Raw genomic sequence first — 13,612 nt, forward strand, 5'->3', positions numbered from 1 at the left:
GGGGAGGAGTGCATGATTGTGGGATGACGGCCTCAGTGTCCTTCCTCCAGCTTCCTCCCCGGCCTCAGGTGTCTGCCCAGGGCACATCCCCAAGGCATCCTGAGGTCCAGGGAGGCTGTGATCCACCCAGTGTCACAGCCAGCAGAGTGACTGAGTGGGAAACGCTCATCGTCTGGGTGGAGTTCGCCACCGTCTCCCTCGCCGATTCACACTTCTTTGGTTGTCAATGCCTTGGGGCATACAGAAATTTTGGAGGACAGTAGGGCTATGGCTTATTGTTAACCCAGAGAAGCACGCCAGGGCTGGCATCTCAGTAACAGGGTTCTAACAAGATCCCTAGCAGAGCTGCCCTTTGTTTCTGCCTCCTGCCTCTCGAGGTAGATTCCAGATAGCCGGCTGAGACAGATGCCCATCGGCTACTGCTAGCCAGTTTCTGCTACACTAATGTGGTGGTCCTCTTCTTGGTGGTCCTTAACGCTCCCAATTAACCTTAGATGGTGAATTTGCACAGTTTTGTGTCATAGTTTGTCTACTCTGTACTCCTCCTCCTCTTCATAAAGGCAGTACAAACAAAAGCTAGAAGGACGAGCTTGACCTGGCAGATTGTTTTCTTGACAAACCTTCTGAGGTGTGGTATGCTTTTCTCTTCCTCTTCCTCACATCCTGCTTAGCCCAGAGGCGATAGAACTGCAGTTTCCTCAGGGTATGATAGTTATATGTTTTTGTTTTTGTTTTTGTTTTAGCCGGGTACGATATTGACAGCTGGAGCTGAAGTCACTTGAGGTAAATATGAGGCTTTCATATGAGAGAATTGATAGGACTATGACATTGGGAATCCTAAAACAGTAAATGGGAAATCTTGATGAATGTATAGATTATACAATGTGATTTTAATTATATGGAACACAGGGATTCTGTATGTGACATATATATGTATATGACCACATGTATTTATATAGCGAGAGAGATACAATGATGTAACCATGTGTATATCATAAAAAATTAGTTTGTTTGTTTTTTACTAATAGAAAAAAAATAGTAACCTACTTGTCTCTATGCCACTAACCAATGTGTGCCTGGAGTATTGTGGAGTTGTCATAATGAGATGAACCAAACCATTGGGTCCAACACAGGTGCTTCTGGAACAAGTTCGTCTTTCCTGTAGTTCTTGGAATCCTAATAGGAACCATTTTAGGCTAATGAACCCTTTTAGGCTAGATTTCTTTCATGATTGAAAGCCAGTTTTTTAAAACATTGACTTTTTGTTGTTGTTGTTGTTTCAGCACCAAGCCAGTCAAAACGGGAAGGACCAAAGATGCGTGACAGTTTCTGAGCCTACAAGGACTTTCCAAAGCAATGGGATGTATGGGGCCAACATGGCGGCTTGGGTATATGGAGCATGTAGCACCATTGGTCGCTGGGTGGTACTTGGTTGGGAATAAACACAGTCATGTGTGTGGTTCTCATTTCTATCACTGTTCAAGGATCATTGCCCCTGTCAATTTTTTTTTCACTTTTCTACACCGAATTTCTACTTAGTAAGATAAATGAGGTGGTCATTCCCCCAACCCCTCCCCCATTGGATGTATTTCTGTCCGTCAGCTCTTCAGATGTAATAGCTGGGCTCTGAACTTACTTCCATATGTGGAGTGTGCTAAACATATCCCGGTTTACAGGATTTATTGTGTATAGTAAATTGTAATATTCCTTCTACCACAGTCAGATGAGTTGTACTATATGTACAACTCATAGTACAAATATATATAGTACAAGTGAGTTGTGCTATAAATTTTCTTCTCAGTGAGCTTACTGTCAGGCCAGAATGGGATTATTGGTTCTGTTGGAAATAATCTGTTCCTTGAACCCTGAGGCATACTGTCCTCCTCCTGGATTTTTATCTGCTTTGTCAATGATTTGTTGTGTTTGGAAGTGGAATGCAAAATGCAGTCAGGAACCTGCTCTTGCTAGTAGAGACACTGGTGTTACTCCACCAGCAAATCCAACACTGAGAGGCATCTCGAGAGAAAGCAGTGTTGTTCATCAGAAACTGCAGTTATTTTAATAGATGCCAATCACAGTGAAGGGATAAGCATTAAGCAAAGCATCATCTTTAGTGAAGATGCTAACAAGATGATCTTGTCATGACCCCTTGATTTGCTATTCAATATGAATGAAGGCTTTGAGTTTGGTCCTTAAAAACACAGGAAATCTCAGCGTCAGTGCTGTGCATTTTTCATGTTGGGATTGACCTTTTCAAAGGTGATCAGCAATGAAGAACTGGTAGAATCAAAGTCAGTATTTACCAGGTGTTTTTCATGTGCAGATCACAGTCCTGGTTTGTTTCAATAAAAAGGAGATTTGGAAAATGTGGTGTCTTCATTGCTTCCTTGAGAGGACTCAGAGACTTCACAATTCCTGATGATGATGCTTGGGCATCTGTTACCCGGTCTTCCACTAGCTCCTGGTTTTATAGAGCTCACAGTACCGAGCTAGGACAAAACCAGTAGTGACCTTTTGCTACTTCAAACTCAGCTGGCTTCTTAGGTCCTCCGTTTTTCAGCTCTGAAGTTACCATTTTTCAGGTAACAGTCTAGGCTGCAAGGTACATATTAGAAAACCTCTACAGGCTGGCATGTACTTGCATGTATACATATGTAAAAATGAATTTTCATTAAACTTTGCATGCGCAACTTGAAATTTGGACAAAGTAGGCCATGCAGGGATAACATTTAAAGAAAAATCATCCCTTAACTGGTTTTTCCTAATTCTCATGTCTCACCTTAAAAATGATTATGGTAACTGAGTTTGATTCTCCATTGTGTAACTCCTGAGATCTCTGCTGGTTTTGTTGTTATTATTTCAGCATCAAGGATTGAACTCGGGGCCTTGTGCTTGTCAGGCAGGTGCTCTATCACTTGAGTCACGCTTCCAGCCCCGTCTTGCTTAGGTGATCTTCATGTTAGGGTCTTGCTTTATGCTTAGGCCAGCCCAGACTGGGATCCCCCTACTTGTAGTTCCCCATGCTGCTTGGAAGGACAAGTGCACGCCACTAGGCCTAGCAAGTGTTTGACATAAAGTCTCAAACTTTCCTTTTGCCCAGGCTGGCCTCAACCCTTGGTCCCCAGATTTCTACCTCACATGGAGTTAGGACTGCAAGTTAGAGTCACCACATCTGGCTTGCAGTACCATGTACCCAGGGGGCTCCCATGTTTGAGGCACTCACAGGCCAAGCCTCTGCCCCTGGAGTAGGGAAGTGGGTGCCGGCTCTGGCATACCTACCACTTTTTGTTTCTGTTTTTCTTCGGAAAAAAAATTATCTTTGTTCAAAGAATATGCACAACCCATTTATAGAACAATCAAGGCCGAGGGTGTAGCTCTGTGGTAGCACCCTTGTCTAGCATGTGCAAAGCCTTGGATTCAGTCCCAAGCACGACTAAGAAAATAAAAATCCATCACAATGGAAAATCCTCACCCCACCCATTATGTCACCATCTATAGGTAAATAATGCCCACACTGAAGGGGTGTATCTTTATTTACACAAGCAAGTGCACATTATACAGACAGATGCTTCTGGCTATTGAGTTTATGGTAATATCTTGATCCGCAGATAAGCTAATGGCGACTCCTGTATTCACTTGCCAGGGCCACTGGAGGAAAAAAAAATGTAAAAGAAAGAAAAGAAAAAAAAGTTTATTCCACCACTTGAGGGCACCACCACCAACCTGAGCGTGACAATGGACACAAGAGGTCCACCGAGTGTCCTGCCCATGATCCCACCATTGAGAGCCCTGTCCTGTACAATGCAGTAACAACTCACTGATCTAGGTAGTCAGAAGTGTTGGTTAGCTTGTCCTCATATTGTGTTCAGAACTTCCCACTCACAAAAAAGCAACCAACTCCATGACAAGTTGTGCTGATATCACAGCAAGCTAATGACAGCCAGCAGAGGGCGACAGAGGACCGATAGAGTTGACTTACCAAGGAAGCCCTAGAACTAGGGATTCTTGTTCCTCTAAATGACTGACAGACCACAGTTCTTTTTCAATTCCCAATTCGGAATCCTTTGTGTTAGTGGCAGGAATGCCATACCCCAATCCAGGAATGAATTGAGATAGTGATGCTGCGCAGAATGAAACATCCACATTGTTGAACTTCATCTCAACTGGTCATCTCCTGTACCTGTGGGCATCTATAAAGGGGGTATAAAAACAATATCTTACTAGGTTGCCATTGTCGATAGCATGGAAGAATGTGAATAATTGGGTCCCAGGGAAGCACAGGCAAAGATATCAAAAGCTTGGGATTACCGTAATGGACAATGAAGTCAAAGCAACAATCAGGATATTCTGACTCATGTTCATCCCTGATGTGAATACTTTGCCCTGGAGCTTCTAAAATAGAAATAGCTGGGAAGTCTACTGAATTCTTACTATATCTACAGAGAAAAAGAACCATTCAGATCAAGAAAACAAAATCTGACTTGAATCATATAAACAGGATTGTGGCCCCTCAATCAACTTCCGGACTTGAAGCGGTTTATAGACCCAGACTTCTTGAACGAGAGGGAAGCTGGGTTCCCTGCAGGAAGGACCCTAGAGCACTACCACGTATGTTTACTCATTCTATCCTTTCCAAAAGGGACCGAAAGCCTTTTACACGCCCACTGTGCATGAGGGTAAAGGAAATAATCAGACCCTTCCAGGGTCGCTGAACAGTAGCTCTGAGTTGACTTTAATTCTAGGAGACTCAAAATGTCGCTATGGCCTTCCAGTCAGAGCAGGTGCTGAGAAAGATCAGGTGGTCAGTAGGCTTTGAGTGGACATTGACTTTCTGTGAGGTCTTCGTGTCCCTGAACACATCTTGTGGTCATTTCTCCAGTTCTTGGAATGCATCATTAGAATATTCAGACTGGACAGCTGTCAGAGATCTCGTGTGGGTTCCTTCCCCCGTTCAGGGAGGACTGTTCATAAAAAGACCAAATGCAAGCCATGAGAGCTCTCTTTGCCTTGGGACACAGTAACAGCCAGAGAAACTCCCCATTCTTGGTTTGTAGGGAGTAGGGATTGGGGATTAGTACCAAGACCAAGGAGCACAAGTAGTGCTTTGGCCACACCCCCATACACCTCTCCTGTTCAGACAGGTGGATTGTGGAGAGTGACAGGAGATTAGTCTAAGCTTAACCAAGGGATGGCTCCATTCACATCTGTCGTGTTCAGTATGCTTCTCTCGCTGGAGCAAGTGAACACATTTCCTGGTACCTGCCATGGGACTATTGATCTGGCCTTCTCTCCAGCCCTGAAGTGGACAGTCTCCATCACTATCCAAGGGGTCCCTGTGAAGCAGGTGGTATTCAGCAGAGAAGGTCAGCAATAGGCTTCAGGTACATCAAGTCCCTAACCCTATGTGATAACTTAATTCACAGGGATCTTGACTGCCTTTCCCTTCCTTAGCATATCACACTAGTCCCTTTACTTGATGACATTATACTGATTGGACTTGGAAAGGGTAAGTTGAAACTGCTCTGGACCTCTTGGTAAGACATTAGCATGGCAGACATGGGGTGAAAACCCCAAATTGCAGAGGCCTTCTTCCTCAGTGGAGTTTCTAGAGATTCAGTGGTTTGGGCATGTCAGTAGATCCCTTATAAAGTTACCACATCTTGCCTCATGTACTACTCACTGCTTACTGCTAAGAAAGAGACACAATTCCTGTGGACCTATTTGGATTCTGGAGTGTGATGCTATTTCCATGTGAGTGTGTTACTATAGCCCCTCTACTGAATGACCTAAACATCTAGCTTTATGTGGGGCCCAGAGCAGAAGAAGGCTCTGTGTTGGGTCCCAGATATCTTGCAAGCTCCCCTGCCATCTGCCCATCTGATCCGGCAAATCCACCGATGGCATTTGTGGTGTCTGTGGCAAGTAGGGAGGTTGTTTGGAGCCTACAGATGCTATCAAGGGCTCTCAGCAGAAGCACTTTGGGAGCAGAGCCCCGCCACCCTCTGCAGATGTCTGCTGTCCTGGCTCTCAGTGGAGACCGAGCACCTGACAATGGTTGACCAAACCAGCAGCAGGCATGAGCTTTCCACCATGATCGAGTTTTGTGGTGAAGTCACAAATGCTTCTGAAGACTGAAAAATGAGTCTTGAAGTCATTCTGGGAAAGATTTAAACCTAACTAGCTAGCTCGTTTATATGCTATATAAACTATATATAACCATATATAACTATATATATATATAACTATAATAATTTGTCATAAAAGTTGAACAGTAATCCCAGCACTAGGAGGCTGAGGCAGAAAGACTGCACATTTGACCTCACGTGACACTGTCACGTGAATTGAAACTGTGCAAACTCTCGGGTCATAGCTGGAAAAAGCTAATGAGAGTGTTGCTATGCCTTGTCCCTGCCTCAGAATGGAATGTCTATTTCTGTCCTTTGAACGTGTGCTCAGTTTTCTAGCCAGTGGCTGCAAGGAACCAATAACAGTGGCTGACCTAGGCTAGGAAGAATGGCGTGGGCATCGGACTGAAAGGGGCTCAAAGGGTGTGTTGTTGGGTCTGGGGATATGGCCTAGTGGCAAGAGAGCTTGCCTCCTATACATGAGGCCCTGGGTTCGATTGCCCAGCACCACATATACAGAAAATGGCCAGAAGTGGTGCTGTGATTCAAGTGGCAGAGTGCTAGCCTTGAGCAAAAGGAAGCCAGGGACAGTGCTCAGGCCCTGGCCAAAAAAAAAAAAAAAAAAAAAGGGTGTGTTGTTGTAGGAACCCATAAGGGCATTAAATGAGTTACATCTCTGGTAATTCAATATACAATATGTTTTCAACAAATCACAGTAGATGGCTTTACAGCAATAACTCGCAACCACAGTTAGCAGTATTATCAAATTCCTATTTGCATTGTTGTGGCATGTTGACCGAAATGGAGACTAAATACTTGCCTATTTCTGGTTTAGGAACCCTGTCACAGCTAGTCCCTGTCGGACTTTGGGTGGTCTTCTGGGCAATGGAGATAATAAGAAGACCTCAGGAAAGTAAAATAGGCCAGGTGAGCACCGGCAGGAGTTGGGAGAGCTCACCAGGGCAAAGGACAACAAGCTTGGTAGCCGTGGTTTATCTGTGTGTATGAAAATAGAGCTGTGAAAGCAGCTCAATTGTTTGAAGAATGAGACGTGAGGTGGGGACGGTGATAAAGGGGTGAGACGGGCTGGAATACACGGTGTCCATGTGTGGAAGTGTCCCAATGAAACCTCTCTTGGACAGCTAATCTATGCTAACAACATTAAGTAACTAAAATACGACAACCTTGTTCCTGAGTGGGCATGGTGCAATGCTGTGAACTGCATGGAGAGACAGGTCAAGTGGAAGCTGCTGGCGCGGTCGCGTTGTCCTCCGATCACTGCCGTGCAAATGTGTGGGTGGGGCAACGTGGGGAGTTTGAACAGTGTGGGCGGTCCCCCAGTGAACGGTGTCCCCCTGGGGGGGGGGGGGGCTGGGAATGGCCAGTCTGCACAGAGCCTCTATGCTCTTCGGTGCTCTCTTAGGCAGTTCCAAGAATGTTGCTTTTCTGGCTAGAGAGAAGTTAATTATTGCTCTTCTAAATCCAACTCTTGCTTCACGTAAGAGCACACCTGTTCACCGTGAACTTGGTGTTTGGCCATGGCCGTCTGGCTGTGGTGGAAGAGTTCAATGGCGGGTGACATTTGTGTCTCCCGCTCTATGTATCTGGGTATTTGTGTGATTATTAATAATCTGCTTCAAGGAGCATTTTTTGCACTTTATAGTATTTTGATATCTTTGGGGAGTCCTAAAGACCCTGGTAAAGATAGTCTCTCCCAGGGTTAGTTAACTCCTACAGATAATATACAACTTACTACAGATCACCTTGCTTGTATACAATCCAGCCACCCCTTTATCCAACCTTTACACTGCAATGCAATACTTTCTCTTCCCTGAACCCTCCCTGGGCTGGGCAAGGTCCTAAGCACCAATATCTGCTTTAGGTATTCAAGTTAGCTCATTCTGCACAGGTACTCTGCCCATCTTTGTCGTTCCCTTGGAAACTACAAATAAAGGCTGTGGCCTTGGATTCCCCATCAATCTTCCTTCTGCCTCCAACCAAAACACACTGGCTCTACTTCCATTGCGGTAGCCCAGCACCATTAGACAGTCCCTCATGTCTTAGGAAGTGAAGTAATAAACTGCCTTTTCCAATAGCATTTGCCTCCATGAGAGTGGCCAGTCACTTCCATGAATGAAAACCTCACAGGTACATGATGAGACTACTGTGTCACCAATCGAGCAACTCCACAGTCCATGCAGGCCCAACCGCACTTGGGTATGCCTCATTCACTGACTGTACCAAACATCTAGTATCTAATACTACCTGCTTGCTATGAAGATAGCTTGAAATCTCACTATGAACCCAAACTGTTCTGCACTGCTCAGTTGCAGTGAAAGAAAGAAAGAAAGACAGAAAGAAAGAAAGAAAGAAAGAAAGAGTCCAGCACAGAGCCCTAAGTGTGGCACTATTCTTGTCTTCTGTACAGTGTGAGTGGCCAATGGAGGTACTGGGAGCTTCAAGGGTTTGATGAAGTCATACAGCCAGACAAATACAGTGGCCAGCGTTCTCTACCTAGGTCACCTTGACGTAAGTCTCTATCTGCAGCAGGTTGGTCATCTGTGAGCTGAAGGTGAATTATTTGCAACTGGAATTCCAATGTGAAGAATTTCATTTTTTTACCACTCCCTCAAGGCCCACAGAATCAACCACCTACGCCATAATGTCAGGTGACTCTGTGAAAATAAGAGACCTGAAACAAAACCTTCAGTAACTGCAGTTGCCCATTCTCCAAATTGTGTCTTAGGAATAGCAGGTTGGAAGAGATCAGGCCATGAATACGGAGAATCTTAGCTTTAATTCTGAGAATCCTCTCTCCCTGACACTGTAACTATGGGAATGGCAGCCAGTGCTGCTCCATGCCGCCGCATGGCAGGGAGTACTCTTAGGAAAATACGGACTCGAATTTGGTAGGTGTAATTACTGTAGTTATTATTATTTCACACCCTCCACAGATGTCACTGATGGGGAGCTCAAGTCACCGAAGAGGGTGTTTGTGAGGCTGAGCAATGCTTCTATCCTGGATTGTGGCTAGCAAGGGAATGGCTTGCCCCAGATAAGCAGATCAAATGCATATATATATATATAACATTATATATATATATATATATATGCCCCTGCTTGCTGGAATATACACAAAACTTTCCTTAGAGAAACTGGCTCCCAGGGGGGCGTGGCTGGGAGGAGCTGGAACAAAGCTCCACAAGTATGGGTGTTGTCAAAACCCAGCCTGCTTGGGCTCCCGTATAAAATATCCAAGCCTGCTTGCACTCAGCTGAGAGGACCGGAAGCCAGGACCCACTCCCACCTCATCTGGGATTGCTCGGCATTTGCACTGTCACAGTAAGGTAAGAGGCTGGCTCTCGATGAGTCTCACCTTCCAGGAGACCCTGGGCATCCTTGGGCTTGGAGCCCCGTGGGGGTGGGGGGGAAGCTGAGTCTCAGGGCCATGAGAAACGGGTCTTCATCTGACTTATCTAGCCTCCTGTCCTACCTGTATTACTGTAGTCCAAATGCTTGTGATTGCTTTTTCTATTTTCCAGTTTTAGGGATGGGCTAAATGCTGGACAGAAATTTCCCTTTATTCAAACAAAATCTGTCTGTCTGTCTGTCTAATAAATCACAGCACAAATTATGTGATTTTTTTTTTTTGGTTATAATGACTTATGCCAAACTAAACATTCAACAGTTCATAGCTTTCTCATTACTTGCCCCCAAAGGAAAGAGTAAAGGTGAGAAGTAAGATGTGATCAGGAGAGATATAAAGAAAAGCATGGTCAGTTATCCATAGCATTTGTCACTACCCACTCAAGAACCTTGTGCAATCTACGTATCTGTTTCCTGGGGGTGGTATATGGATAGCTATGTGACAGGATTGGGGGCACAAGAGATGATTAAGCAAGTTAAGAATTGAATGCTGGACCAGCATTTGATGTACCTGGTAGAAGTCAAGTAGAAAAAGGCTTCTTGGCCATCTCCCCACCTCCACCTTGCCAGTCCTGAGCTTGGACTCAGGGTCTGAGCACTGTGCCTGAGTCTCTTTGTGCTCAAGGCAAGCACTCTTCCACTTGAGCCACAGCTCCATTTCTGGTATTTTCTGAGTAGTTTGTTGGAGATAGAAGTATCACAGACTTTCCTGCTTGGGCTAGCTTTGAACTGCGATCCTCAGATCTCAGCTTCTTGAGTAGCTAGGATTATAGACATGAGTCACCAGGGCCCGGCATCTTGCCCCTCTTAAATATGGTTTTCTTCCTCTTCCCCTAAAAAGATCTGTTTGTTTAAGTGTTATCCACTTGATTCAATAATTCATTTTTTAAAAAGTTTTCTATATGCCCAGCACTGTACCACCCCAGAGCACCAGCAGTCAATTAGGCACAGTCCTTGCTGCTAACCCGTGGACTGATCTAGCTGAAATGCACCCTCCCCACCCAGCTTTGCTTTGCTCTGTCGAGTAAGGTAGCCTCCCCTCCTTGCTTCTCTGGAGCGCTTCCTACTGCAATGTTCTCTCCACCCCTCAGCTGCACCCAGCTCAGCATGTCAAACCCTGTGTCTATTCAACCTCTGAGTCAACACTGGTTTTCATGACATTTCATGACTCTTACAACATCTCTTCCCTTCGTGTGTGTGTGTGTGTGTGTGTGTGTGTGTGTGTGTGTGTGTAAGAAATCCAGCCTTAGAGGCTGAAGGGTTTCATGATTAATTCAGCCAAGAGTTTGATTAACAGAGATGGAGTCTAACCAGTTCAAGATCAAACTGAGAGCAGAGACCAGACAAACCGTTTTGTCAATGCTATTCAGATGCCTCTAAGCAATTCAGCTTTCTCATTCATCATAGCGAGGCTAGTAGGTGGCCTGTGATAGGTGCTCAGCTAATGCTTATTGCATGCATGAATGCAGATTGGGTAAGTGAGCAGGAGAAGGAGTAACTGGACGCACTGAGGGTTTCACAAGGCTCTGGGTGTGGCAAAGGAAAAGATGAAGGGGGACGGCTTTTGAGATCCTCAAGACTCAGATCAAATGGAAATGGGCATGGAAAGTCTGCTGCGCTAGGGATTCCAGGAGCCAGCCAGACGCTCAGTCTGCTAAAACAGGTAGGTTTGTTTTAGATCGGAAGGATGACAGACTTCAGCCTGGCACATTGATGCTGTCGGCCTGATTCCTCTGCCTTTCCTCAAACAGGTGTTGCCCAGCTGTGTCATGAGGGTCCACGGCCTCACCCTGCTCTCCATCCTCTTCCTGGCTGCTCAGGTGCTCTCAGAAAAAGGCAAACATGGAGCCGAAAGCACACAGCACAGCATGTCTAACAGGGGACAATCAGCCCCTCTGGAAAAGGCCCAGCATAAGCAGAGGAGCAGGACATCCAAGTCTATGACCAACGGCAAATTTGTCACCAAAGACCAATCCACCTGCAGGTGGGCCGTGTCTGAGCAAGAGCAGGGCATCACCATGAAGGTGGAATGTACTAGGACAAACAAGGAATTTTCTTGTGTCTTTGCTGGCAACCCCACTGAATGCTTGAGGCACAACAAAGAGAAAGTCTACTGGAAACAAATTTCTAGGACACTGCGCAAAGAGAAAAACATCTGTGGGAACGCCAAGAGCGTCCTGAAGACCAGGGTATGCAAAAAGAAGTTTCCAGAATCGAATCTCAAGCTCATATCCCCTGCCCCGCTTGGTAACGTGAAGCCTAGGAAGGAGGAAGCAGAGCTCTCCCCTAGGGAGCCAGAAAAGGTCAAAGGGGACCCCTCTAGCCCAGCGGTGACCCCAACCATGACCATCAAAAATTCTGAGTGTGTGGAGGACCCGGATGTGGCAAACCAGAAGAGGATCGCCCTGGAGTTCTGCGGGGAATCGTGGAGCTCCTTCTGTTCATTCTTCCTCACCATGTTTCAGGCCACATCCTGCTAATGAGGTCGGAGAACCCCCCCCTCCCCCACCCCACGCTAAGAGAAGCAAAGTCACCTGTCACTCCGCCTGTTGTAAAGCTCTTCACATTCCTCACGAGATATAAACTTTGGGGCTATAGAAGTGCAGTTAAATATTTAAACAATTTTATAGTTTTTTTGTTTTTATGGTACGCAATTTACCTTATATACAAGTGCTTGGACATGTTTACCTCGACGTGTGCTTCCGTGGCCCACAGAGCTGTGAGCCCATGAGCAGTCAAGACCTGTCTTCCAGCAGAACAAACCAGAGTGATTTCAGAGCAAGACAATTTTTTTCCCCTGCCCTAGCAGGGGAAAAAAATTTATTTTGCCCTAGCAAAGATAATAAAGCTCTGGGTGTTCTCAGAAATATGTTTAACCATTGTTTGTTTTCTCTACCTCTTGAGTTTCAAAAGAATTCGTGGCTCCTCCTACAAGCCCCCATGCAGGAGTGGAGGAAATGTCTAAGAATAATTCCCACTTTGACTTCCCCAGTGGTTCCCTAATAGAACCTGCTCTAGATTTTCTCTTTACACTTCACCCATTTCCCTGTGGTGTTTATGGAGGTGTATTAACTGGGACTCCTGTTTCAGCTTGGATATGCTCTGCCTGTTGGGAAATACTAGGTGCTGAGCTCGCTGTGTGTCAAGTTCTTTCCATGGACTATGCATCTGCCTATTATTTCCTCATTTATTCATATGGGTTATGGAGCTCAGATTCCTCTTGGGATGTGTGTTGGACACACAACAACACATCAGAAAGGGATGGTCTGTCCTTCCTGATGGAGAAAATGATAATAAATATAATTCTACAAGAGGCAGAGAGGCAGAGTCAAGAAAGGAGGAGATACGAGGGTAGGACGGAAGGACTTTCTGATGGGTTGGCCTGGGGAACTTTCTCTCTACATATTAATTTTGAGGGTAGATCAAAACAGAAGAAGTGAGTTTATGTGTAAAAATGTTTTAACATCCAGGGACGTGTCAGAGCAAATGCCCTGGCATCACAGTTAACTTAAAAAAAATTTCCCTAATATTAGCGTTGGACAGCCCATCATTGAAAAGCAAGAAGTAGCAGCAAAATAATTTGTTTTTAAAAATTCTCGCAGTATTGGGAAGGAAGCCTTCCTCTTGCTTTTTCTGCCTCACGGCTGCCATGAGATGAGCCATTCTCCTCCGCCACCCACTGTCACCGTAGCTTGCTGTGCCACCACAGGCCCAAAGGGACCACTGACACCTCTCACACCCTGAGCCAAGAGAAACCTTGCCCATTTTTAAATCGTGGAACTCATGCATGTGTTACAGCGACAGAAAGCTGACAAACCTTGCAGACTCCCTGCCACCAGGAGGTATCCCCTTGCTTCAGGTTCAGCTATAATTCAACACAGCAGATCCCGGAGACAGGAAATGATGAAACTCTTCTGGGGTCACTGAATAAAGTTGGTGTGGGGTGAGGAAGCACATTGGAACACCAAATCTACTGGAAGCTTCTTCAGATCCTGTCTAGCCCTTGAGGCGGCTGGTTCCAGTTCCCTTGAGATTTAGTCACTGGCAGAAATGGGGAGAGC

The 13,612-nt window shown here is 45.5% G+C and overlaps 2 protein-coding genes across 2 annotated transcripts in view; both read left to right on the forward strand.

Annotated features, from left to right (window-relative positions):
* Positions 1-2,349, forward strand: part of Prom1 (prominin 1) — a 72,573-nt gene extending 70,224 nt beyond the window's left edge. Inside the window, exons 26-28 of the mRNA XM_048364459.1 lie at positions 744-783; positions 1,284-1,730; positions 1,768-2,349. Coding sequence (XP_048220416.1) covers positions 744-772 — 29 coding nt within the window. The 3' untranslated portion in view covers positions 773-783; positions 1,284-1,730; positions 1,768-2,349. The remainder of the gene's footprint in view (positions 1-743; positions 784-1,283; positions 1,731-1,767) is intronic.
* Positions 2,350-9,414: 7,065 nt separating this feature from the next.
* Positions 9,415-12,343, forward strand: Fgfbp1 (fibroblast growth factor binding protein 1). The gene is made up of 2 exons (XM_048364378.1): positions 9,415-9,472; positions 11,303-12,343. Exon 2 carries the CDS (start codon positions 11,321-11,323, stop codon positions 12,029-12,031), a length of 711 nt encoding a protein of 236 aa, XP_048220335.1. The 5' UTR covers positions 9,415-9,472; positions 11,303-11,320; the 3' UTR covers positions 12,032-12,343.
* Positions 12,344-13,612: the final 1,269 nt, after the last annotated feature.

The sequence above is a fragment of the Perognathus longimembris genome, chromosome 16 (genome assembly GCF_023159225.1).
Source record: "Perognathus longimembris pacificus isolate PPM17 chromosome 16, ASM2315922v1, whole genome shotgun sequence".
Taxonomy (NCBI): domain Eukaryota; kingdom Metazoa; phylum Chordata; class Mammalia; order Rodentia; family Heteromyidae; genus Perognathus; species Perognathus longimembris.